The sequence below is a fragment of the Salvia hispanica genome, chromosome 4 (assembly GCF_023119035.1).
Source record: "Salvia hispanica cultivar TCC Black 2014 chromosome 4, UniMelb_Shisp_WGS_1.0, whole genome shotgun sequence".
Taxonomy (NCBI): Eukaryota; Viridiplantae; Streptophyta; class Magnoliopsida; order Lamiales; family Lamiaceae; genus Salvia; species Salvia hispanica.
In genome coordinates this window covers 57158369-57186274 of record NC_062968.1, presented here as the reverse complement: position 1 = coordinate 57186274, position 27906 = coordinate 57158369, and the positions used below count along the sequence as shown (strand labels likewise).

The following is a 27906-nucleotide window of genomic DNA, read 5'->3' as shown; positions in this document are numbered from 1 at the left end:
GAATACCACTTCGACATATATGCGTATTTATATATCATAAACCATCTTAATTGAGAGTTGTTGAGACATTGTCTTCCACCTAACAAAAAGTCATAAATACTTCTTTTAGAGTTGTGCATATAGCTATTTTTCAGTTTGAAAATGTTGTCCGTAGTAAAAAGTCAACTATATAATCTTATAAGTATACTTCTTTTTGCATTTAAAGTGTTCCAAAATTTAATTTTCTTTTATATATCTATCTCGAATTCGATGCCAAATAAATTTGTATTATCCAATCAATAGAACCCATATCATATTATGGTTTCTAATTATTCCATTCGTCCCACTTTAGGAATCCCGATTTACTATTTTTGGGTATCCCATTTTAGAAGTCTTGGTTGGAATATTCCATAAATAGTATTAGGCCCTACATTCCACTAATTTTTTTCACTCACATTTTATTATAAAACTAATATAAAAAGATATGACCCACATTTCACTCTCTTTTTTCGCCAACTTTCCTTTACATTTCTTAATCCCCGTGCAGAACTCAACCAGGACTCCTAAAGTGGGAAGGAGGAATAGTTTGCAACCTTTACAATAAGAAATAGTAACAAAATGGACTTAATTTATGACAAATCAAGAAGGAAAATGCGCTTGACATGAGAATAAAACAGTTCAAAATTACTGCATAAGTTTAATGCCCATTTTGTTTAAATTTTTCTAATAAATCCAGTCTCTACAAAGTGCGGTATCCATCTCAATACAAACAAAAGTTTAGAGATCTTTTGACAAACGCTACATCTTCAACGTTCACATGCAAGTCTATTTAAATAAGATTTTGAAAAAGATGGAATATACATCATTACAAACAGCCTAGATAATCTGAAAAAATGAAAGCAAAAATGGTAGAAATTGTAGTATGGTAGAAACAATTGCAAGCTGCTACTAGAAAGTTCTTCACGGCTTCCATAATTTCATGGTGCAGTCTTCGCCATAGGTGGCGATGAGGTTTATGTGGGGATGGTGAGTGATGCCGATCACATCCTTCTCATGTACCTGCCATTCAACCATTACAAAATTACGACTCGTTTCGCTTGCTTGACTTGATTTAGATTTTATAACTATATATAAAGATCCTATTGTACAAGAACCTTAATAAAATTAACCACTAATGAGTATATTTCATAATCCAAAAGAAAAATGGCATCAGGCTTTCCTATTTTACCCTCGCCCTCTTTAATGCCGAAACCCCAATTCTTTACTTATTCGGTTTTTTAAAGCAATATTTAAGGGTAAAATAGAGTAACTTCATTCACTTTCTTAGTCAGGTTTTTTACGGCAACATCAACAAAGGAGAATTACTCGGAGACAGAGGGAGCGGAGCATAACATGGGATAACAGAAACATAGTCTAAAAGTTGGCATTAATGCTTTGGAACTCGAAAGCAACTTACCTTCATTAGATGCTCTAGCTTGCCAGATTGATAACTGAAGCAATATAGATTTCTGCATAAAATTCAGATAAATTAGTGAAACAGTTCAAGAGAAGGAAGTGAAGATGGTACGATGTATATAGAAAATAAACTAGTGGTAGCTAGAGCAACAGAGTTGAATCCCCACAGAATTTCACAACGTGCAAGGAAGGAGGTGTGATTTTGGGCAAAAAGAGTTTGGTTGATTGTACAATAATTTCATGTATAGATAGTTATCCCGGCAAAGAAATTTCTACTACATAAGATTCACAATGCAGGAGAGAACCCACTAGACAAGTTAACTTTCATTGCAGGTGCTGATCAGTGTGTATATGGCAAAGAATATGTACGGTAATTTAAAAAGATGCACTTCATTTTTAGCCTACCTGTCTTCGCCGACACAATAAATCCACTCTCCTTTGGTTGATACACAAGCTGCCATAAAATCTCCACCTTCTCTTTTACCGGATGAAAAACTTTTTACCACCTATATAGGGGAAGATTCAAATGCAAAATATAACAGAGCAAAATTAGTTTGCTCTCTCGTTTGATACTATTCCACAATCAAAAAGCGTACAACGTAAAGTACAAAGTGTGGTGTTTAACACCCTCACTATCAATACAGCTCACTAATGAGATGATTTAAAGAGCTATATGATTTCTAGGAAATAGCGTATTTAAGCAAGGAGAACAGAAAGAAGCAATATGTGTAATATGTTACCTGCCCTTGGAGTGTCATGATGTATATTGCCGATGTCTTGTTGCAGACAACTATGTGATCTGTATTTTTGGGGAAAAGATGAACAGAATTCACAGACGCATCACCTCCCTGTAGCATATAAGATGAAGAAGAGAATAAAAGAGTTTTCAAAATAACTTAACTAGAGAAATACGTATAGTTAGCACAATTTCAAGCTCAAACAACTAACAACACACGAACCCGTAGTGGAGGTGGTGGCTTAAATGTCTGTAAACAATCTGTAGTCTTCACATCCCAAACCTAAATATCATTGAGACATGCATTACAAACATGAAAGCGGAAAATCCCAGAAGAAAAAAAGTAGGTTACGTACTTTCACAGTGCAATCACTGGATGCAGTTATGATACGAGAACCATCAGCTGTGAAGATGGCATCATTAACATATGATGAATGACCACGGAACTCTTTCAAAATCTTCCCGGATTTCATGCCATGAATTCTGCAACAAATATGAAAATCAACAAGTGTCTAAAGCAATGGATCCATGCAATGCAAAGCCTTGGTAATATTCTCGAAAATGTTTTTGAGCAGACAGAAAAGCTTAAGATGAGAGAATAAGATGCAAACCTAGCAGTGGTGTCAAATGATGCACTCAACAATTGGGTTCCGTCTCGAGAAAAGCTAACACTAGTGACACCTTCACCATGTGCACGCTCAAGTCGACGCAAGCACTGACCAGTTCGGATACGCCAAACCTATAACAAACTTAAACAAGTTTGAATCTATCCTATTCAGTAAAAAAAGATCGCAAGTAAAGTAATGCAGCATTATGCATCTTTGGCTAACAAGAAATTCATGCGATTATTTACCTTTATTTTTCCATCTTGTGACCCGGAGGCAATCATCTCAGAGTCCCTACTAAAATCAACACATAGGACAGCATCATCATGCATCATAAATGTTTCCTGCCATGTTATCACCAGTTAGCTTATGGTGTTACAACCGTGTCTACCTAAGCGATTGGCATTCATGACCGTTATGGTTTATGCACTTGTCTCCATACACCAAATGGGAAAGAAAAAAAAAAACATCAAGGGAGAGAGCACGGTGGGGGTGGGGCGAGGGGGAGTGTGCAACTCACATCAGCCTGGTACTGGAGATCCTTCTTCAGTTTCCCACTTATATGGTCCCAGACCTGGAACGCACTAGAATGAGCACTCAAAACTTAAAACTCCAACAAAATCACAAAATAAGAAACTCCAAAAACTAATTACCTCAATAAATCCATCAACTGAACAAGAAACAAGGAATTGACCATCAGGAGAAAACCGAGCACACTCTGGATGACTATTCTTCCCGAACTGCAGTCAATAAACCATTATCAAGCATCTTGAAAGCATAGCCATATAAAGGTAATAGGAGAAATAAAAGTCAAGATAAAAAAATCATTTCTAAAAAGACTAAAATACATGTATTTCATGTAACCAGTATCCATATGCAAGTTGGATATACCAAATACCTTAATAGTGTGCCCAAGGTTCGTCGGGTACATATCTTCTACATCTTGTTTCATAGCAGCAGTACCTCGGAACAGGTCAAATTGTGTTCCAGGTGGCAGTAAACCTGAAAAGGCGAAGAGTGGTGTAACAGGACATAAAATCCATGTAGAAGGATTATATTCTTTCCTACAATGCCATAAGAAGTGTTGGAGCCGCAAATTGAAAGAGAAAACGAAAAATAGGCTCCTCCTTATGTACCATGGTAGTAAACGGCTTGGCAATTACTATATTTTAACACAAGCACACAACATAAAATAAGACAATTAGACAATAAGATTGATAACAGGATATGTCCCTCTATCCGAACCTTGATGCTGCTGCCATTTTAAAGCCTGGCCGATCAAAGCCATCAACCGTGAAGGTGGAACTACTGAAACTTCAGCTGCAACAGCTGAAAATATAGTTGAACAATGTGAGTAAGAGCGTGCATCACAAGAAGAGAATCTAAGACATATGGAAAATTGAAACTCATCCAGGCATAGCTGTCTAATTACGTTCAACCAATGTAGTTGTATCACATTGTTTAGTCATCTATTGCAAATAAGAAAATCTCTTTGGCAGTCCTAGGTATTCAACCGTCAACAGTAGGATAACTAAGACCCCCCCAGTTTGCAGTTTGAGTTTAATGAATGTTCAAAGGAAGCATATCTTGCCAAGGGATTAATTCAGATACATAGGCATCAGTAAAGTTGTTAACCTCTTAAACATACTCAAATATCCATTATCCCAACCAAATTACTCTGTAACTGGTTTGTTCATACCTGATCACTAACTCTATAAGAATACCTTCTAGGTTATAGCTTAAGCGAAGGAGCAAATAAAAAACAAACAAACTTCACTTTAGGTGGCATAGCATATGAAAACGAATATAATGAAACAAAACAAAATTTAAACAACAAAACCTTGAGCTATTTGAGCACGTCTTTTCTCCTTTGTAGAATCTTGATACACCTGTGAGTAAAATATGTTCATATGTTTAGTTCAAATTCTGATAATTCTGTATGCTTAGATGAAGACCAAAGCCAAAGATAGAGGTAAGAAAGACTTGATATCACATACCTCATTCGGGTCAAAGTAAGTCCGAACCAGTAGATGTTCAAGTCGTAAGTATCTCTCTGGTTCCTCCTGTTTCATGACGCCCATCACCTGAGTTTGTCTTAAAATTGCACGGGCAGTATCAATCTCCCGAAGTTCAATCATTTCCAGAACAATCTATAAACAAGGGGAAAGAATGAGAGTAATTAGTAATTACAAACTACAAATAATGAACTGTGAAGAAAGAATCCTCAAAACACCATAGTTGGGAGATGATTTCACATGTATAATATGACTACCTGCTCATAGAGATCTTCTAATGTTTTCCTTGGAAGTTTAAGTTGGGCAACTTGTGGCAAGATTGCATCCCACCTCCCACTATTAATATCAGCAACAAAAGTCTCATGGCTGTCCACTGTATTTAGCGAAACCTGACACTCGTTCTGCAGTGTTTGAAAAGTCTGATGCAGAGAATTCTCTTTGCAGAATTGTAGTACAATCTTGATAACACTACAAACAAATAAACAAAGAAAAAGGTTGCATTCATGACTCTTCATAATATTCAAACAATTAGATTAACATGTCAAAACAAGTGCCCAGCAGATATGCAAAAAAGATGATGAATCAGAGTGTCCAATTAGGGCATAAAGATGTTCCATTAAAACGGTTCAAGTACAACGGATAACGTCAAAAAAATATTCCGTCTAACTCCAATCAAAACAAAACACCATAACCATTAAAAATGCAATATTGAAGTAACACCTCATTGCAAGGGGAGATAAAAATTGAGCACCATTAATAACATCAGCTGGTTCGAGCTGAAGCCAGCATTTGCACGAATAAGCTAATGCTCTAAGTATTTGACCAAATATCAATTTCACTGACAATTTTGTGGAAGCTTCACAAACGTGGACGCAATATGTAGCTAATTCCCAAATTCTAGCTAACATCCTAAAAATATCAGTGCAGCTCAGAATAAATAAACGATCCGTAATAAACCCTAAGCCTTTCAAAACGTTTGGATTATGCCGCGCTCTTCCAATTCAATCGAAATGCGTCAAATCAATAAATGTAAGGTTGCATGAGCTGGAGATACAAGAATACGGGCGTGTAGAGAAGTTCAGCAATTGAATGGAAAGCGAAAGCTTACTCTCGAGCTTCGATTTCTAGCGTCGAAGACATGGCTCAGTGTTGGAGAATGGGAAATTGCTTAAACCCTAGAGAATTTTATCCCAAAAATGTGTGTGAGAAAATGTGTGCGCGTGTGTGTGAGAGAGAGGGAGAGAGATCTTCGAATAGTCCCATTTTAAACGTATTTTATTTTAGATGTAAAAAGATAATTAAATCATGAAATTTGACGAAATTATGATTTTTCATATAAACTTGGATATTGAAATATTAAATCAAGATGTTTTAAATTTTTTTAATTGTCTCATTCATGCATAAATCAACATATTTTTATGACGTTAAAAGTGAGAATATTTCAGTAAAATAAGAAGAAAAATAAGAAAATAAAGATATATAAAAAAAAAATACTTATTTTCATGAAACACGTTATTTTGAATATTGTTTAAAGATGACATTGTGTTTATCGATGGGACAATTGAGAAAAGGTGAAACTTCGTAGTTTAATATTCCAATTTCAAAATTTACGGGACAGACCAGAATTTGACCAAACTTCATGATTCTAATATAAAATCGACATGGATTCTTTATAAACGGAAAAACAAAACTAAGTTTATGTGTCGATTTTATATTAGTGTATTAGGTTTAATTACAAAAATAGTTCATCGATAATCGTGTAATATTTTTTGCTTATTTTCAACAAACTTTCTTCAATTGTCCATTAACTATATGCACTAACATGAGACATTAAAAGGATATATGAAATTATTGAACGATAGATATCTTCTTTGTAATTTTGGTTTTTGACAATTTCTATTGTACTTTTTTTTTCTTCTCTTTAATTCTTTCTAGCATTTGTCTTACTCTTCTTTCATAAATAGATTTACGACTTCAAACTAATTATTCAGCTCAAATCATAAAAATACCTCAGAAAATAACAAAATAGCTCCAACACACCAAAACATAAAGTGAAAATCTCGAAACATGTAGTCGAACAAAGATTCACTCATAGTGGGAAATAAATAAAAACAAACACTTTTACAATAAACCACAAGTAAAAGTTTTACATAAAATAGTTCATTAATTAGGCATGCACCTAATTAAATGCTCACAAACTACAACATTATTATTTTGTTACATCAAACCTTACAATAATATGCCCAAATAGTAACAAATAAATGGGCATATGCTAAATTAAAACTGGTATATCTCTTGATTTGGTATAATTAGTGGGTACTGATTAATGTTAGTGGTTAGTGGGTATTCAATGTTAGTCAGCATTGGTGGCAGCTCAATCATCCCAAACTGCTCATCTATCTGCAAATTTAACAACCAAAAATATAAAATTAAGAAAATATATGTAGTGACAAATTCATTAATATTACTACAATTTAGTATATATGTGTATAAATGTTTGTATATTGTGTATACCTTCTCTTGCAGATGCTTGTTTGCTGCTTGAAGAATTCCTTCCTGTATTAAACATGGAAATACTATTAATTTTTATTGTTTTAGTACTTAATACTATATTTACATATTTGCAGATTGATTAATGGAAAACTGAATTATTATTGTAGTACAAAAATATATGAAATGCATTTGTAATCAAGCTAACCTTATTCTTCAGCAGCTGGATTTCTTGAGCCATGATATCCATCTGTACCAAGATGTTCATTGTTAGTAACTAATAATACAAGAAATCATGAAAAGTATGAGAATAAAATTTCTATGTGTTAATCAAAACAAGTCTATGGTTCGTATTTTATTTCATCAATACACGTTCGCATATAGTATGATGATATTTATATTCTATAACATGTAATGATGAAATAAAATACGAAATAAAATTCCATTTGTGTGTATAGAAGTATACCTTGGCAGAGCGAACCTGATAAATCCATGTCTCAAGATGCTTCTCAAGAACATTCAGCTCATTCGAAGTCATTGCACCAGGAGCTCCCCCTCCAGAAATATACCTAATAAATTTATTATTATTTATTTTTTCGAAAATGAAAACAAATTTATGCATTATTGCATGCATTCTTGTTTTTAATGATGTAAATAATTTGGAAAAAGTATATAACTTACCTTATGCCTTTTTGGAGGATCTCTATCTCATTCTTGAGCATGTTAATCTCTTCTTTCAGTTCCTAAAGGGAAAATGCATTTGACTTAAAAATATTTTTCAGATATTAAAATAATATACTACTTTTAAAATTTTATTTCAACTATTATATCTATACTAATAGGATTATAAAAGAGTATTTTCAAAAATTCAACAATAATTTAGTTTACTATGAATATATCGAGTTTAGTACTAATAAGTAATTAAAAAGAAGTCCGAAATATATAAAAATAAAACTACTAAACTACTTTTACAATCAGGTCAAATAAAGCATCGTAAAAAAGGTTCAAACAGTAATTAATTAATGTAATTCGATTTAATCTGATCTAAACAATCAATAATATTCTTTTACATATGTAGACAAATAGTTGCCCATGGAGTTTTGTCTCCAAAAAGAAGGAATAACAGAATAAGAGCTCACCTATTGACAGCTAATTATTTGCTTTTATTAAATATACTATCTTAATTACTGTATCTTTTGATCAACACAAGAAAAAGGGACCAGATTCGGTCTAGCTTATAGTAGTATAAAATTGACAATTATTTCTCAAATTAAATGACTGTTGATTGAATTTTTTTATGCATATAGTTTAGCATAATAAACCAAATTATAGAATTATAATAAGGGTTTTTTCTGTTGATTTCATACCATATATTCGTTAGCTTGCTTCTCTTTGGGCTCTTCAGCTGAGATTTCCTTGCTATACTTTGTGTATTTGTCAATCAAACTTTTCATGTTTCTGCAATTTATTACCAAGAAAAAATAAATTAAAACATATACATAAAAATTAATTCAAGCAAAATCGATCATGTTCATATCGTTTCTAATAAATTTGCATTGATAATATATTTGGCAAATAATTTACAAAATCAAACTCATTTATTGCTCTTCCTTTTATTGTATTGACAATTGTTTATCTAGCTAGGATAATGAGTATTTCATGGAATTAATCATCATTTAGCTTAATTTGGGAAAGATAAATTTCTATTAATTTATGTGCAAGAACTTGGGAAGCCATGTAATAAGAATATATAGTAGGGAGTAATTAATTTGGTTGGTGCTAGCATATAAATGTACATGCATGTGACAAAAATTGAAGTTCATGAAAATCATGAAGATTTTTTTACGTATAAACTAAGACTATTGGACTTTTTATGTATAAACTAAGACTATTGGACGTGGACCGATGTTATATTGTGCATGAAAGAGAAAAAGAAAAATAGTTAAAAATAGGTACCCCTTGGTGGCAAGCTCGTAGAGCTTGCCATGGGCAGAGAAAACGAAGAGTCCGATCTCGGCATCACAAAGCACCGAGAGCTCCCTAGCCTTCTTCAGCAGCCCCGCCCGCCTCTTGCAGAAGGTCACCTGGCGGTGCACCGGATTCTCAATCCTCTTCATCTGCGTCTTTCCCCGCGCCATATCTCCACACCAGACACACGATAACAACACGACTCGATAATAATTTTTTTTTTTTTTTAAGAAAAAACTCCCCAACCACCAAAATAAATATTACTACTATCAAATTAGCAAAAATTGATTTTGATGAGTGCTAAAATTGCAGACAAGCAGCTCCCACTAGTTTGAACTAGCTTCGAGGCTGTTGCCTTTCTCTCTCTAAACTCCTTCAACTACTTCACCAAAGAAAAACACACACTTGCTTACTCCTTCACACTACTAAGACAACCTTAAATACACACACGCACACAACACAAATAAATTAATTATAAAAGTTTTCCATCATTTTCATGGTTGGAAGCCACTTTTAATTTACACAAAGACCTTTTTAGGGTTAATTATCCAACAATCGACACTTGTTGCTACAGAAATTGCTACCTAAAGACAACACACACCTTTTGGAGTGGACAAAAAGGTCGATTATACCCTCGGGCTGTCGTGGCGAGCTGCGATGGGGGTGATGTGGCGAATGAGCACATGGAGCTGGTCCCACATACAGTTCTTTTTTCTATTTTATATTAAAATAATTTGTGGTGGAATATATTTGAGACAAGATCCTTAAAATTAATTTAGTGAAGTGGGGATTATAGTATCCAAAGTGGTCATCCACAATGAAGGGGAGATGTTGTACTGTAGTTTTGGGTTAATTACTAGTCAGCATGCAACTTCTTTTTCATGTGCTTCCAAACTCTTGCATCGACCAATGAATGAGCTGCCCATGTTAAAAGCTTTGCTTTTTCTTACACCAACTTTTGTTCCACTTCATAGTACACACCATTTCCTTAGTTAAATACTATTACTAGTACATAGTACTAAGGTTTATAGTCTTCTATAAGTATGTGATAAGTTTTTGAGCTACGTAGAAGCTTTATGGCCTTATATTAAAATATTACTACCTGGGCACATGCAAGAGAGGGAAATGACTCAATCGAAACAATAAAGTTGAGACAAAAACACTGCAAAAAACAATAAAGTTGAGACAAAAACACTGCAAAAAGTGAAAGTTAACAGCAATGTTTTAAAAATCGGACCGATAAGCGAACCGATGAGGCTATCAATTCACGGTTTAACTGATCGGACCGGTCCAATCACTGGTCAAACCGTATTAAAAATACTTTACTACTTGGGCTGAACTACCACGTAGTACTCCGATGTAGGTTTTGAAGTTGGGATTTTGAGTCTTAAGAATACTTTACTACTTGGGCACATGCAACACAGGGAAATGACTCAATCGAAACAATAAAGTTGAGACGAAAAAACTGCAAAAAGAGAAAGTTAGCAACAAGCCTTTGTTACGTAAGAAGTCGAAGAGCTTTCTCACTTCCTTTTACTTTGTGACTTTTTTGTACCTATTTATCCCCAGATCTCTTCCAAGTTATCAATAAAAATTCATGGTGAAAAGGAAACTCTGGGGTACCAACATTTGACCTAATTAGTACCAATGCCACAAAAGTCTTTTTTCTATCGAACTCTCAATTCAACTTAAAGTGTTGAATACCCACCTTATTCAAATGTCCCAAATTGATCATGTAATCGAAAAAACATGTTGATCCAAATAATGTTATTAAACCTTGTGACTAGAGAAGCGAGCCATGAAAGCAAGCAAACCGGTGAGGCAAGTGGAGATGCTCCATTGATCTCTAACAACAGCAACATCATAGGTTATTAGAATGTTCTCAGCCAAAAAATGAGATGCCCAATAGTTCTTGATTCTTCTTTCCATAACACACATCGATTATCTTCAATTTCATTAACATTTTTTACTATCAATCATATCTAAACTATTCAATATATTCATATCTAAACTATTCAATTATCTTATCATGCCGCTTAAATAAATTTGAGCTTTCTTAATTTTATCACCTAAATAAATTGAAAATGGCCAGCTCATCTCCCTATGCTACTAATCCCATTATATTATATTCTTAATTCTTACTTTGAAGCTAAGAATCTTGTCAAATCAATCCCAAGTTCACTAGAGTTAAATATGAAATTAAAGAACTAATTTCTTAATTTAATTGCATTCCCTTTTCTTTCACTTATATTGGCATCTTGATCATTGGTTGCATGGCAAGAATTTGGCACGTTAATTTCATCATCACGTGTCAACATATGTTCGTGACACATAATCGACGATAATTACTTAAATACCCTCAACTTATGCAAATATCATAATCCAATATAAATAAATTGATTAGTAGTATGTAACCATATATCTTGGAATCTATGCCGGTCAATGGACTTTGACCAAATTATAATTTCAACGAGACATTTAATTTTGTGAAATTAAATGATATAGCGTCGATCCACGTTCGGAGTAGATGATCGTGGTATATTTATTTTCTCAAATCCGATTTCCGGTGAGTGAGAAATAATGGATTAAAGTTATGCAATATTGCAAACTTAATGAACTATGAGAAAAGCTTAGGGAATAATTAAGAGAGTTAATTATCCCACATTGGAAGTTACAACCTTAAACTAGTATTTAATAAGAAGGATTATTACATGTTATAATTATAGTGGACTAAGATCGGCGGTAAGAGCCCACACGCGCGCCGTCCGCCCCGCCGCGAGTCTCGAAGCTCTGCCCTCTCCTCCATCCAGTTTGCCGCCGGAGCTCTGTTGATAGAGGTGCTGCTCCGCTATCAAAAGCAGCCGTTTTATCTTCGGGGATGAAACGCTAATCCGAAACTCAGCTATTTCCTATTCTACGGTTTATAGTTTCGATTTCCGTTTGTAATTTTCGTTTCAATTCATTTCTATATTCCTTCTTTGGATTGTATTACGCCCAATTATCTCTTGTAATTCCACCAAACCAACAAAGTATACTAAACAAGACACTCCCGTAGCGAAAAACCACCCATTTGTGCAAATAAAATAATCCCAAATTCTCATGCTAGGATTTAACCTTATTTTAAAAATTGATAGCTGTTTTCAAGGAAAAGTGCTTCTTTCCCCATCACTAAGCACGAAGGAGAAACCAAGTTGCAGCTATTTTATTGTTGGAGGAAGAAAATATTTATTGGTGCCAAAATATTCTTGGCATATGAAATAAAAATGAAAAATACTTTCGTATCCAAAAAGATTTATTCCATTTAATTTCCTATTCGTTTTGTGCGTGTGGGGGATTAATGAGTCATCTTTCCTTGGCACTTTGTCAATAGAGTCAAGGCATAAAATATCATACTCCACTTATGATGAAAAAATTGTATACTAAAAATAAATATGTTGGTAAATTTTTACATATTCTTACTTATTTTAATTCAAATGATATCGTGTATATGAAATTCTTTTAATTTATGGAGTAACTTGTATATATGGGCATTGCTCGTACCTTAATTTCAGCTAGATTCTTGTTAATTTAATTATATATATGAATTTTGAAGCTCAAGGTAGAATTATGAATTAAATAGGTCTACATATGTAGATCATCAACTCTATATTGTTTAAAACTTTGTTATTATCTTGGTGATCATTCATTAGAGATAGACATATTTAAGTATTTTAAAAATAAAGTTATTGCGATGCTGATTATGGGCTTTTTTGCTTGTGGAATATGTGAAAATACGAGACTACTTTAGAACAGGTCAAAAGAATCAGTAATCTAATCTTTTGATATGCCTATTAGCCAGAACTTATACACGCAAATTACTTTGTTATTTGAATATTTATATGCTTTATAACATCCACCCTTTTTTTTAATTGTCAATAATCATAGTCTTCTCATCACTATTGGAGCATTCATATTAAAGTAGTACAACTCCGTCCATAAAAAATAGTCTCATTTGTAGGCGATACGAGTTTTCATCATGAAAAATTGGTAAAGTAAGAGAGATAGAGAGAAAAGGTAGGAAAAATATGATAGAGGAAAAAAAGTGATAAAAGTATGAAAAAGAAATTTTCCATTTTAAAAAATGGGACTATTTTCTGTGAACATTCCAAAATATCAAAATGAAATTATTTTTTATGGACGGAGGGAGCACGTGAAAATAAAACTCGATGAATACTTTTGTGAGTCAATTTGAAAGTAAAGGAGAAAATAATATCATGTGATTGTATATTTGATGATCGATCTCGGCAGTTATTTACGATACACTTGAATAAAAATTTACATTTAAATTAAATAGATTAAATATCAATCGTGTCATATACTATGTCATTGTTTAAATATTGTAAATTTCAGACCATAATCGAATGTTGAACTTGAGCAATTAAACAAATTAAATATGTGGATAAATGAACATTGAAACTGTTTGAGGTCATTATATTTATCAGTATATTGAACATAATAAAAGCAAGTGTCTTACAGCAAATATAGAGAATTTAATTTTAAGAACAAAACATTTCGAATTTGATCCGTATAACTTTTGAATCTTACCTTAAGATACGAATGAGTGAAATAGTCAAATCAATAAAATTAATAGTTTTCGTAGTACAAGATTTGTCTAGAGGAATCAGCCTCCATTAAGGATTAAGGTCGGATAAGCAAACAATACAATTCACTATTAATATATTTAACTCATATATATTGAGAAAAAAATTCCTTAGTACAGACATGCGTACCATTTAACATAATGAGTTAATTAGGTTGCCCAACAAATAATTATTTGACAAATAGAATTCTAAAAAGGTTATACTCCAACTATACATAATTATACATGAAAACTAATGGATGTAAATCTACATATTATTATTTATTACACTGAATTATGGAAAAAATTTCAAAATATTTCGAACCTTTTAAATGCAAACTACATATTGAATCTAATGGGAGTAATATATGCGTACAAACAATTATACATGTCTTTTGCAATTTTAATTTATAATGTTAAAAATTTATTATATTTTTATAAGCTATCAAAAAAGTAGGAAAAAATTGAAAATAATTTATGTACATAATACCACGTGTACGTTGAGAGTACATTCTGCATACGGAATTGGAGTTTGAAGGAATTAGAATTCATTCAAAATTGAATTTGTAGGAATTAAATTTTAATTTAATTACATATTTTTTTTTCGGTAAAAATGCTATATGGAATTAAATTTGGAGGAATTGATATGAAGTGTATGTGCACTGTGTATAGTGTGTGCAATGTCTGTAGAGCGTGTGCAATGTGCTTGAAGTGTGTATGTGCATTGAGTATGTGTGTGTGTGCGCGCGCGCGCAATGTGTGTAGTGTGTATATGCATTGTGTGTGTATAGTGTGCAGTGTGTGTGTAAAATGTTTTGTGTGTGCAGTGTGTATGTGCAATGTGTGTGCAGTGTGTTGTTGGAACATGTATACTAAAAAACATTTTTCGAGTTTATTATAAATTTGATAAATTGTTTGTATATTGTAAAGTCTCCTTTTATGAGAATAATAAATAGGAATGAAGGAGATGTGACATTCTATGAGTAGTAATTTAATTAGTAAAGAAGGTAGGGGAAGCTCAATCCAAGCCTCATAGATCCCTAACCTAGCCCATCATAAACTCTATAAATAGGGATGAAGGAGGCGTGACATTCTACACTACACAAAACCCATCACAATTGGTTTATCTTGTCTTATTCTTCAAGATCCTTATAGTTTCTAATAGATTCCTCCCACAAAGAAGTTAGATTTAGAGTTGGGTCATAGGTTAGAAGATCTCCGGTTTTGCAATAAAGCTTCAAGGATTGTGGAATTGCGATAAAGCTTCAAGATCTACAGCCATTCAAGATCTACACGTGGAGAAGTAGCAAGCCACTTCGATTCTTTGGAGAATCAAACTTGTAAGATTCAATATCATAATTTAATACTTATATGATTATTTGGGCAATAACATGTTTATATGTGTTGAAGCATGAAATTGAATCAATCCATATAATCACCTAAATAGATTCTAATATGTGAATTTATTTAATTTGCAATTTCCGTTGTGCAAACCCCAACATGTATGTGTGCGCACAATGTGGCGTGCATTGTGTGTGTAGTGTGCGCAATGTATGTGCAGTGCGCATGTAGAATGTGTGTAGTATGCGAAGGTGTCCAATTTTATAATAACTATTTGGAATTCCAATTACCTACTTTTGACATGGATCTCAAATTGTGAAATTGAGAGAAATTTGAATTAATTCTAAATTTTTTAAGGTATCAATTGGATTTGCAATTGAAAGTTTCAATTCCACAAGGTCAATTCTATGATAACAACGAATTATGAAAATTTGAAATTCAAAAGATAATTTAATTCATGATAACCGTTAAATGAGACAAAGCTTAAGTAAAGAAAAAATATTATACATCGATTGGTTGACTAATTAGAATTATGTAATTTGAAAATAAACTAAGAAATCAAACGCTTGAATTCTGCAATTTGGAACCCAAAAAACACCTAGCTAGGAAACTGGAATCACGTAGAATTAAATTAATATACTAATATCATTATTATAGAATATTGGAATTCGGTGCAATGTAGTCTAATCATAAACATGAGCATTAATATTATAGTATTAAGGAAATTAAAATAATTATAAGCTATTGAAGAAAGTGGGGATACCAACACCTTTATTGAATAAGTATCATAAGACAAATCAATCTCACAGTGGAGTGCGTTACTTAAATTAAATTATCTTTATAATTCAACAAAACTTTAACAAAAAAAAGAAGTCATTCTACGAATTTGATTTAGTATCACTCAACACTTCAAAATTTTCAACATATATCCACTTCAATCATCAATTTGTATAAATACTTGAAAATTAATGACAGAAATATACAGCATACATTAAACGAAATTTATGAAGAGTACATTTCTATATCTTCAATTAATCCAACATTGTTTTTAAATTAGTCACATAGCAAACTGACAAAGCTACAAAACTGAAAAATAAGTTCACAAAATATAATAGAACAATTCCTGAATCAAAGGATATAGATAAAGACTACAATCACAAAAGTCGAGCCAGCTTATCTCTCTCTCACTTGAAGCACTTGGCATCCAACAAAGGCTCGCCCTCGAATGGCTCGGCGTCTTCAATCATCTGGCTCACGCGCTCCTTCTGTGCCTCGTCACTGATGTCGACCTTCGTCCACTCATAAAGCTCCATGTCGTAGCACTCGTCCATAACGAACTTGGGAATCTCGGTCCCCCGGAACAGCCACAAACCCTTCACCTTAAATGGGGCCTCTGCACCGATGATCAACATCTTGCCAAAGGCGTACTTGCGGGCCAAGTCCATACGCTGCAGAAATCCTCCCACTTTGTTCATGGTGACAAAAGATACCATGTTTTCATCGTTGTATTTGTAATCACAGAACCAGAGGGAGTATCCTTCAGGGTCATACATGTCCCAGAAACCTACAAAATGCAGCGAATATGATAAGGTCTATGCAGATTTTCAAACATCATATTGAGCAATGGAGAATGCCTCGGACCAATCATACCTTTGATAGCAACCTCACGGAAGTTGGTTTTTGTGTTAGAATAGAGCCTCTTCCAGTCATCAAGAACCATCTTACTAGGAGGTAAGAGATCCAAAGGATTCTTCGCCTTTGGTTTAGGTGCTTCTTCTTCCTCTACAGCCTTAGGTTCCTCTTTCTTGGCCTCCTTCTTTGCCTCCTCCTTTGGCTTTGGTTTCGCAGCTTCTTTCGGCTGTCCATGTTTCTGGGTTGAAACAGGTGGAACAGATTTGGCTTGTTCAATGTCACCCAACACTTTCTTGAAGTTTGGCTGATTGACCAAGGTCCAAAAGTACCTCTCGACATGTGGGAACTCTGAGGTGAAGCTCTTTATCAGGATTGCCTTGATCCCTATCACCAGATTACATACAGTGATGATATCAGCTAGTGTGACACTGTGTCCAACTAAGTAGGTGTTAGATGCAAGGTGGGAGTTCAAAGCTTCCAAGCCTCTCTTCAGAGAAGCAATTGCAGCCTCCTCGGCCTGTGCAGAAATAAAAATATATATTTATCAGTCATTTTGGTAACCAGAATATCAAAGAGCTGCTGTGCTGGTTTATGACTATGAGATTACAAATAAAAGTAAGTAGTAGTACCGGAGGAAGATGTGCACGTAGACCGATTCTAGGAAATAACCAGGCAGCAATATGTGCGTCAATCTCATTAGTAGAAAAATCAATCCATTGCTCGATTTGTCCCTGTGAAATAAAATAAACCAGTCATTGACATAGAATTGGAGAATATTAAACATATGAAATGAAACAAAAACAAAATTTATTCAATGTCCAGAAGTCAAACAGCAGTCCCTTACAGTTTCAATAGAGGAAGAGCCAAATAGGTTGTTGTCGGGATTTAACCGAGCCACTGTACAGCAGAAGCAAGAATCAAGAGTCATGTCAAGGCAAAAATTTCACTCAGTCTCAACAATTAACAATAGGTCACTTACCGTAGCGTGCAATAGCATTGCTCTCAAATATTGGGCCATCAGGCGTTTCAAGCACAGGAATCTACACAACCCAAATTCTAAAATGAGGAAAAAAGAGAATGGCAAAGATTTTGATTATTTAGTAACTATATAGTACTATTTCTGAATCGTATCTCAACATACCTTCCCAATGGGGTTCATCTTGATGAATTCTGGGGTCTTATTTGTAACACCCATCTGAAAATCCTTAGCTAGCTCAACCTTTACACCATTGAACTCCGACACAATAAGTGTCTTGTTTGCATTTTTGTTTGCTGTAGAATGCAAAACCTGGATAGCATACCAAAATAATGTCAACAAGCATGACCAAGCTATTTAATCCACAATTTAACTAAAAAGTTTTACTTTTTAAATCATAGCCTTCTTCAAATTAGGTACATCAGCCCCAAACTGAATAACATGACACCCATAAGTTCACTTTCGAAATAAAGACATATCAGCAGTGATGCTCAATCCCGGCTACTTATTGCAGTTGTATAAGTACGAAACGAAAGAGGTATACCAAAAAAATCAAGCAGCATCAGTAACACAGTATTAAACTTTAGCTAAATTACAAATATCAATCTATGTTTTTTGTTAAAATTAACCTTCAAGTAAAAAGTTTCTTTCTCTTCCAATCAAAATTTCGACTAGGGAGAGATTGCAAGTGAGCAGTGAGCAATCCATAACTAGCATATTGTTTCGATTTAATTCAATTAACTATACTAATGATTTTTTCCAGTCCATGTTATCTCAAGCAACAGCAAACGAACACCACAATTACCATTTCTGATAGAATCAACGCAATCTAAATCACGAAATCCAAAAGTAAGCAGATAAGTAGCTCAACACTTCACTCAAAGGCCAATCACAGATCTAAAAAATTCATCACATAAACCAAAGTAAAAAAACAACGAGAGCAACAAAACACTCACCAGAGCCATGGCTTCGCAGGACCCTTTTACTCACTCTCTCAATTCGAAGAATCTGGAAAACAAATCAAAATCAATAACAATCAGCATAAATACACAAAAATATCAAAATCAAGGAGCGTATAAATAGCGAATTCAACTCGGAATGAAGCGTTTACTTTCAGAGTGAGATGAATTGAATCCGAGCGCAGCAGAGGCTTTGGTGAGAGGATATGAAGCAGAAGGAAGAATTAGGGTTTCTTGGTGGATTAATTTGTTTTTTATGAGAGTGATCAAGGGTACCCATTTTCGTTGAGAATATGCCGCATTTTATTTAAACTTCACGGGCATTTTAGGTATTCAGATAAAGAAGTGAAAAATAAATGGAAAAAAAAACTAATTTGAAAAATTAAAGAAAAGATTATTAAAATATAAAATTTCAAAAAATGTTATAAAAAATACAGTATATTGCTAAAATCCGTGCATATCTTGCCGACAAATGAGTAGAGGTGCCCACGGTTCCGGAACCGGCAATTACGGTTTTGAAAATTTTCGAACCGGAATCGAACCGCGAGGGTGTCCCGCGGTTACGGTTACAGTTCCAAAAGCGTCGTTTCGATTTCGGTTCCGAACCGACGATTTTCTGGGTTTTTTTTTACGTTTTTTCACGGCTTCGAAACGCTGGTTTTTTGCGGTTTCGGCTTGGTTTCACGGTTTTTCGGCGATTTTTCGCGGTTCCAGTTTGGAACCGTCCGGAACGGGCGGTTCCTGCACGGTTTCAGTTCGAAAAATTTTGAACCTGAATTGAACCACGGTTCAAAAATCGATGGTTTCGGTTTGAGTAAATTCTCACGGTTTCGGTTCGGAACCGTAACTGCTGGTTACGATTTCGGTTTTAACCGTCGGTTCGGTACACCTTGGACAGGTCTATAAATGAGTTTTATACGTCAAGATATATTTTTGGTTTTTAAAACATAATATTACAATAATCTTATCAAAATTAAGTACTAGTAGTAGATTAGTGGGAAGAATGGTGGAATTGACAGTTGTTGAATGGTCTCATTCAACTCTTCCCAACTGTTATCCCGACACACCCAATTAGCCCAGAAAATTAATTCGGTGGGGAAGAAATCGCCCAACAAAGAAACTCAGAGGAAGAAGACGAAAAGGGGGATTTTCAAAAATTAAATTGCGATGATACAGATCATAGATCGGAGCTCCTTGCTGTTTCTCTCATGTTTATTGTCTTCCTTAATCCCAGGTACGCTCTTTCAAGATTCAAGATTTAAGCTTTTTTTAGGAAATGGATTATTTTTAAGGTTGAATCTCCGAGCCCTTTTGTGGGATTGAAAGAAATTAGGGATCGAGTTGATTAATTTGAGAAGAAATTGAAAAGGGGGAAATTTTTGAATTTTGAAGGAAATAGCTGAAATTCTCTTGGGATTGTTGTTAATTTAGCTGTTGCTTTGTCTCTGATTCATGGTTGTTAATGTTAGTTTAGGTTTTGATTGCTTTGTGTTGATTTGATCTAACTAGTTGGATAGGTTGAGCATGGTATCAAGTCTTGTGCTTTTTGGGGTGGAATGTTAATCATTAGTTCAAGATTAATGCTGCAATGCCAATCGAATCATGCTCGATTTGTGTATGTATCGGGTAAATGTATCGGTGAATCGCATATTGCTGCGAGATGAGCTTGATTTTTGGTGAAGATGGTGATTGATTGCTTGATTAAGGTTGTGAGGTTTAGCTCAGAATGAGTAAAAGCCCGATTTTAGCTTGTGTGGAGCGATTTAGTTCTTGAATGGTGATGAGGCTTAGCTTCGACATAGTAAAAGCTGGACTAAATCACACGTTGCTTTTAGTTGGAGCTGAGATCGGTAGAGAACGATTAGTGCTTGAAAGTTTATGACGCTACTCAGATAGTAAAAGCTAGGTATGATTGTGTGTTGGTTTTTGTTGGAGCGTAGCTCGACATTTTCTTCATAAGAGCTTGGTGAAGACCGTTAGTTCTTTTTCCCGTGCAAAACGCTTGTTAGGCTAGCTCAGATTTAGTAAAAGATGTTTGGGATCAAGTCATCAACTCGGTTTTTAAGTTGGAGTTGAGTCTAACTTCATAAACGTTTGGTTAACATCGTTAGTTTTCTTATACTCCGAGGCTAAGCTCAATTTTGGTTTCATAAAGGTCGAGCCTAGGCAAATCTTTCGTCCTATGTTGCATTCATATTTCATACTCCTTTTTCGTTTTTCGTTATTACTTGATTTTCTTCACCCACCCTTAATTGGGATCGTTGTTTCGTTTCTTGAATGTTAATGTTGTCTGTGTAGGGTTGGCGGACACCTCAGCTGCGTCAAATTCATCTAACCAGAAGGATTCGAGCAAGAAATCGTCTGGAGGTTCCACGTGGTTGGAAGTCCTCCTCGTATGTCTCGGCCTTGTAGCCGTGGGGGCGTTTTCCGTCTTCTTATTCAAGCTGTGGCAAAGGAAGAAGCGAGAGGAGCAACACGCCCGCCTCCTGAGGCTTTTTGAGCAGGACGACGAGCTTGAAGTCGAACTTGGCATCCGGGATTGAGCTTCATTTTTTTTATCTCCTAGGTTTTGACACTTTGCAATGTCGTTCAATCTGAAACGAGGATGGGAGATATCATTAGACAAAATATTGAAAAACTAAATTTTAAAAATTAATGTTCATATTTCCATGTCATCAGTCGCTTAACGTGCTTTTGCTAGAGACAATATAACAAAACAAAGCTTAAAAAAACTAAAAAAAAAGCTATTACTATAAAGAAAAGGGGAAATTTCTCAATTTAAAGATACATTCTAGCACTTGTGAGAATATTTTAGGCTCCAATTGATATATAAGCGTATCTGATAAACTGTGGTGCGTTATATTGCTAACTATTTAAGTTTCTAACTCATCAATACAGTGTATTAAAAATATCAACACGGTGACATCAAAATGTTAACACATTATATTGAAGTTCAACAAAATTATGTGTTGACATTTTAATGTCATCGTATTAACATTTTTAATACATTGCATCGATAAGTTAGCAAGTTAGCAACTTAAGAAAGTTAACAATTCTTGTAGGGAATATAACAATTGTTATTATGGTGACTTTGTTAAGCTAACGGGCTTTTTGGAATAGATTCTTATCCTAAAATTCTCATATTTTGAGATTTTGTTATGGTCCAGATAAATCATACTCCCTCTGTCCCTCTTGTAGAGAATATAACAATTCAGTTCGAACGTTGTTTTGCAAAAATGATACTAATAACAGTATTCGCTTACTTAGTTTAAGCGTCAAGCATTATTAACCTTTCTACCACTTGGTCAACTCACAAACACATTTAGGGCTTAGCTTTAGTTAGGCTTATGGTTGGTGTGCCAAATTGAACTCCATTTTCCATGGGCCACATTATTTACTACTCTCGAATATTTTTATTTAAAATCATCTATTGTTTTTTCTTACTCTATATAAATTAGCATTACATCCAGCTCACTGTTTGTAGTGCTTTTTTCACGTGTGAAAGAACCTTCGCCTCCAAATCTATATGAATGTGGTACCGAATTGGGGTCTCCGGTGACCGGAATTCGTCCGAGTTATGCGAGAGAGAAGAAGGGATTAATTCATAATCATGCCTTACAAAATGAGCATCAGCAGCTTATGCAGTTGTTGTGCTGTACGGAAATAACAAGTTCTTTTGTTTAGCTAAGCTCGTTAGCATAAACATTCTAACCAATGTTTGTCGTTGCAGGGCATGGCTCTCACGAGAGTACCCAAGTTAAAACTTGTGGTGATAATCGGGGGCGCCAAATTTAGAAATCAATCCATGATTGAAAAAGCTTATTCTACACCAATTCGATGCCGGTCTGTTCACTTTTTAGGTAAATTCTTCGATATCATCTATGCACGCTACATGTATTTTTGTGTTTTGCTCAAGAAGTACTAGCAAATGTCAATGTCACAAGTTTATGTTAGTCATCAGCTAATTTAATTTTGATATTAATGAAAGATTAAATTTGATTATAAGTACATTCATCTACTTTCATAGGTTGTTATATCTACTGGAGAGTAGGGTTGGGGAGTTTGCATCTCTCTCGTCGTAAATGAATCGAGAGCATTTATATCGCGAAAGTTGTTTGAGCTTACTCGACTATGGAAAACTCGTGTCGTGTTTTCCATGAAACAGGGGACCAAGACTTTTTCAAGGAGCGTGGCACCGAGCTGCTCGACTCGTTCGTTGATCCTTTAGTGATCCGTCATCCCAAGGGTCATACCATAACCAGATTCGGCTCGGGAAAATTTCATAGAGAAACTGCATTCTGAAACTATGTTAATGAGTATTACCTTTTCGTCCTCGAGCAAATTCTGCAGAAAATCGATCAAAGGCTTGGAGTACTCTGCTAGCATCGTGACATTTTTGGCATCCGTTGTGTTTTTGGTATGTCCGTCGGGATGTCCGCCGGGACATCCGTTCCACTGCGGATGCTCTTAGAGTTGGACGGATTGCGTATTTAATAAATTTATGCTTCCCTCGTTCCATAATAGATAGACACACCCTCTTCATCATTTTTTTCATAAATTAAGTATTAAAAAAGATAAAATAAATAAAAAAGATTAACTGTATGAAATTTTATTAAAACGAAAAGGAATCAACTCAATACTAATGTGACTAATCAAATATTTTTATTTAAAATCATCTATTGTTTTTTCTTATATAAATGATGTGGAATAGAGCATTTTTATGGCTATATTTAGGGCCTGGGAAAAATACTGAAAAAAATGATATATCGCTTGTATCGTATTGAAAAATATCGAAAAATTATCGAATTTTCGATATATCGTAATTTTCGATACGATACGATACCGTATCGTAAGTTTTCGATACGATAACGATATGAATTTCCTTATATCGTGATATATCGTTTTATATCGAATACACGATATATATTGTATATATCGAAACATATTGGAATTCAATACATTTTAAAATGATAAATATACATAAATCCATTAAATTTTTGTGTTATTTTTCAATTTTGAAATTATATTTTTCGATATGTAGGTATTCGATACCATAACGATATTTCGATATATCGTTCTTAACGAATTTCGGTACTATATATCGAAATATCAATACGATAATGATATTAATATTATCCATATCGAAAGTTCGACATATCGAAACTTTTCATACGATAACGACATGAAATTCTTTCATATCAACGTTTTCGATACGATACAACGTTTTCGATACGATATATCGTATCGACCCACCCCTAGCTATATTCAAGTCATAAAAATCCAGCTCACTGTGTGTAGTGTGTTTTTCACGTGTCCATAACAGAAAGAACCTTCGCCATCCATGGCGTCTGCAGCCTCCAAATCTATATAAATGCGACAGCAATGACATGTTTCTGAATCACTCCTCTCCCCACGCAGCCAAACTCACGACAATTTGCAGGCGAAAGGAGAGAGAAATCACAGAATCGATTAGCATTAAGAGGGAGAGAAAGGGGGATTTAATTTGGGCGAAGAAGATGGGGAGCGAAGGAGGTGCGAGGAAATTGAGATTGCTATGTCTCCATGGATTCCGAACCAGCGGCGAAATTTTTAAGAAACAGGTGACCGGAAAGTGGCCGGAATCTGTGCTGGAAAAATTGGATCTCGTTTTCACCGACGCCCCTTTTCCCTGCCAAGGAAAATCCGACGTTGAAGGAATCTTTGATCCGCCTTATTATGAGTGGTTCCAATTCAACGAGGTCCCATTTTCCTTTTTTTTCATTCACTATTACTCCATTCGTCCACGAATAGGAGTCTCATTTCTATCCGGCACGAGTTTTAAGAAATGATAAGAAAAGTGGGTGGAAGAAAGTTAGTGGAATAGAGTCCCACTTGTATATATTAGTTTTAAATGATATGTGAGTGGAATAAATGAGTTGGTGGAATGTAAGGTCTCTTTAACATTTATGGTAATTATGAACCGGGACTCCTATTCGTGGACGGACCAAAATGAAAAAGCGGGACTCTTATTCATGGACAGAGGGAGTATAATATATTGTACTCCCCCGTCCCTGATAATTCGTCCCAATTTTTCATTTCGGTTCGTCCCACATAATTTGTCTCATTCCTACTAACATTTTATTATAAAACTAATATATAAAGGTAGAACCATCATTCCACTAACTTTTTCAACCCACTTTTCATTACAATTCTTAAAATCCGTGCCCGGTCAACGTGACCCGAATTATCCGGGACGGAGGGAATAGTAAAAAAGTTAGGAGTACTACTATAAAATTTAGTCATGGTTAAAATATAAATTTATTTTAATAATCTCTTGTATGTGATAGAATTAGCGAAAAATTCATATAGGACGTAGTGTCTATAGTTAAACAAAGATGTCCATTCATAAAAAATGATACTATTCCATATGAGCAATATAAGTATGCGATCATAATTTTTTCCCATGGGATGATTGAGGGCACATCTGAAATTTATGAATTTGATTAAATTTCGTGATTTTTTTTTACAATTTGTCTTTTTATTATGATTATTACTATTATTATTATTTGTTCCTTATTTTTTGTGATGATATAGGAGTATTAAATATTCTTATTTTATTTATTGGATGAATTTAGGAATTCTCCGAATATGTGAACTTTGATGAGTGTCTTGCTTATATAGAAGATTTCATGATCAAGCATGGCCCTTTTGATGGTCTTCTTGGTTTTTCACAGGTATATATGTATTTATCAATATATTTATGTATTTGACTTTTTTTCTCTCTTGTGCAACGTTTGATATTGCAATTTGAATTTGTGATGATTGTCATGTGTCAAGAAAATCTAACATAATCGAACAATTGGCCTAATCAGGGTGCGATTCTATCGGGTGGACTAGCTGGAATGCAAGCAAACGTAAGCTTTAGATTCGGTATGCTTGTTTAGCTAAGCTCGTTAGCATAAACATTCTAACGAATTTCTATCGTTGCAGGGCGTGGCTCTCAAAAGATTACCTAAGTTAAAACTTGTGGTGATAATCGGAGGCGCCAAATTTAGAAATCAATCCATGATTGAAAAAGCTTATTCTGCACCAATTCAATGCCGGTCTGTTCACTTTTTAGGTAAATTCTTCGATATCATCTATGCACGCTACATGTATTTTTGTGTTTTGCGTATGAAGTATAGCAAATGTTAATGTCACAAGTTTATGTTAGTCATCAGCTAATTTAATTTTGATTTTAATGAACGATTTGATTATAAGTCAAATAAGTACTACTAGAGAGTAGGGTTGGGGAGTTTGCATTTCTCTCGTCATAAATGAATCGAGAGCATTGATATCGTGAAAGTTGTTTGAGCTTACTCGACTATGGAAAACTCATGTCGTGTTTTCCATGAAACAGGGGACCAAGACTTTTTCAAGGAGCGTGGCACCGAGCTGCTCGACTCGTTCATTGATCCTTTAGTGATCCGTCATCCCAAGGGTCATACCATACCCAGATTTGGTAACACGATTTACTTCTTTTTAGAGCTACAACTACACACACCGGCTCCTTTAGATGACTCGAATCCCTAACCTACTGATTGAAGGGGACGTGAGCTATGCTTCGTCGCCATTGATTATTAAATTGATGTTTATTTTGTTTTCCAGATGAGAAAGGTTTGGAGAGCATGCTTAGTTTCCTTGAGAAGATGCAGAAGGAAGTTGCATAAGTGAAACAAGAAATTACTATCGAAATGATGATGTGATTGAGCTTTGAAAGTCCTAAACTTTACCAACTAGTATTATCACCCGTGCATGTACTATGCACGGTCATAAGATTTTCACTTACAAATTTTAAATAATTCAATAAAAAAATAATTATACTTACAAATTTTAAAAAATTCAATAAAAAAATAACTAATATCATTACGTACACTATATTATAAAATGTACTTCATCAATTCCGCTCTCAGGGGAGCATTTATCCTCCTCGTACATATTTTCATTTTATGAGTTGAATGGAGAAAAATAAAGTAAAGATAGAGGATAATGAAGTGGAGATAATTGTGCATACTACTATGAAGCATAATAAGCTATGTATTTGATTGTTTCGTACTGATTTTTTTTTTTTATCACTTTAAGCTGTTAGAATATGATTGCTCTCTTTGTATTGACCATTTAAAAGTGTTCTATTCAACATAAGTGTATGTTGAAAAACATTTATCAGCCTTTCCTATCATTTTTTTGAGGTTAAAGCTTGTATCAACATAAGCTGATTTTATCAGCTTGAAAAACATAAGTGTCCTGGAATGAGAAGATCGACGTTTTAATTAAACGACACGATATCAGTTTACGTTCCGACCACTAACTATAGGCCGGCTAAGATAAAAAAGAATTGTGTAGTTTACCTTTGTAGGAGAATGGTTGAAATATAGCCCTTGTAGATGTGGCTTCTCGAACATGAATCCGGTTGGGGGTATGTCTTTCCCGTTTCCGTATATTAGAGACTTTGACTCTGCCGAAAAGAGCTCAGCGGAACCGAGCTGCACAAGAAGAAAACATCGTTAAGGCACGAAGATCCGCATCAAAACTACTTTCCCAAAATATGCTCGTTTTTCTAAAATGTCACGCACTTTCGATAATGAAATATTAGTATTATGAGACTTATATAGTGGTTCCAATTTGTTGGATTGGTCGTTTTTTTCTGTTTCGGCCCAGATATACTGGTGGGTCGGTTAAAGTTTAATTAACTCGTAAGTCAACGACATGCTCTAATACCATGATAAAACTTTATGGTGTTCCAACCTTAAAAGTCGTGTTGGCAGCCAAAAATATGCTAGGAAATTGTGCCTTTCCGCAAATTTCTGGTTGCAATCACGACTTTTTGAAATTGGAAAGTTGGGCCTATACCGAGATTTGAAGACATGCTTTGGGCTAGAATGTGATATTTGGCCGTTCAAGAAAGTACCTCTTAAGCAAACACATCGAAAGGTCTCTGCACGTCCGCTATCATCGTACCACATAAGTAGACAGCTTTCAAGACCTTGCCGGGAAGATGCTCTAGCGTGTAGGAGATGCAAGCGCCTCTGCTACTGTGGCCGACCAATATCACCTGCAAAGGCGTGTCGTGTCAAAAAATTAGTCGGCTCGGGAAAATTTCATAGAGAAAGTGCA

At 34.6% G+C, this 27906-nt stretch overlaps 5 protein-coding genes and 1 long non-coding RNA gene across 6 annotated transcripts; 3 read left to right on the top strand and 3 right to left on the bottom strand.

The window, feature by feature from the left end:
* Window positions 1–663: 663 nt before the first annotated feature.
* LOC125224316 (suppressor of mec-8 and unc-52 protein homolog 1) lies at window positions 664–6033 on the bottom strand. The gene is made up of 16 exons (XM_048127700.1): window positions 5899–6033; window positions 5048–5258; window positions 4773–4925; window positions 4616–4664; window positions 4021–4104; window positions 3674–3777; window positions 3429–3515; window positions 3296–3349; window positions 3024–3119; window positions 2782–2909; window positions 2527–2653; window positions 2394–2453; window positions 2175–2282; window positions 1840–1940; window positions 1436–1487; window positions 664–1038 (listed from the first exon to the last, which is right to left on the bottom strand). The coding sequence occupies exons 1-16, from the start codon at window positions 5928–5930 to the stop codon at window positions 940–942; spliced, it is 1545 nt and encodes a 514-aa protein (XP_047983657.1). The 5' UTR covers window positions 5931–6033; the 3' UTR covers window positions 664–939.
* Window positions 6034–6860: 827 nt separating this feature from the next.
* LOC125223535 (agamous-like MADS-box protein AGL12) lies at window positions 6861–9671 on the bottom strand. The gene is made up of 7 exons (XM_048126722.1): window positions 9237–9671; window positions 8648–8738; window positions 7962–8023; window positions 7747–7849; window positions 7489–7530; window positions 7305–7346; window positions 6861–7190 (listed from the first exon to the last, which is right to left on the bottom strand). The coding sequence occupies exons 1-7, from the start codon at window positions 9416–9418 to the stop codon at window positions 7068–7070; spliced, it is 645 nt and encodes a 214-aa protein (XP_047982679.1). The 5' UTR covers window positions 9419–9671; the 3' UTR covers window positions 6861–7067.
* Window positions 9672–16198: 6527 nt separating this feature from the next.
* LOC125222726 (elongation factor 1-gamma 2-like) lies at window positions 16199–19059 on the bottom strand. The gene is made up of 8 exons (XM_048125493.1): window positions 18927–19059; window positions 18772–18823; window positions 17981–18127; window positions 17819–17879; window positions 17684–17736; window positions 17469–17570; window positions 16858–17356; window positions 16199–16771 (listed from the first exon to the last, which is right to left on the bottom strand). The coding sequence occupies exons 2-8, from the start codon at window positions 18778–18780 to the stop codon at window positions 16392–16394; spliced, it is 1251 nt and encodes a 416-aa protein (XP_047981450.1). The 5' UTR covers window positions 18781–18823; window positions 18927–19059; the 3' UTR covers window positions 16199–16391.
* A 709-nt stretch (window positions 19060–19768) lies between these two features.
* Window positions 19769–21449, top strand: LOC125219860. Its single transcript, XM_048121944.1, has 2 exons — window positions 19769–20008; window positions 21073–21449. Exons 1-2 carry the CDS (start codon window positions 19942–19944, stop codon window positions 21315–21317), a joined length of 312 nt encoding a protein of 103 aa, XP_047977901.1. The 5' UTR covers window positions 19769–19941; the 3' UTR covers window positions 21318–21449.
* Window positions 21450–22377: 928 nt separating this feature from the next.
* On the top strand, window positions 22378–23118 carry LOC125219409. Its single transcript, XR_007176129.1, has 3 exons — window positions 22378–22429; window positions 22505–22634; window positions 22802–23118. It is a non-coding gene; the product is annotated as an uncharacterized LOC125219409 (long non-coding RNA).
* Window positions 23119–24102: 984 nt separating this feature from the next.
* LOC125185434 (esterase AGAP003155-like) lies at window positions 24103–26574 on the top strand. Its single transcript, XM_048081964.1, has 6 exons — window positions 24103–24512; window positions 25389–25487; window positions 25626–25667; window positions 25744–25873; window positions 26153–26254; window positions 26401–26574. Exons 1-6 carry the CDS (start codon window positions 24162–24164, stop codon window positions 26460–26462), a joined length of 786 nt encoding a protein of 261 aa, XP_047937921.1. The 5' UTR covers window positions 24103–24161; the 3' UTR covers window positions 26463–26574.
* Window positions 26575–27906: the final 1332 nt, after the last annotated feature.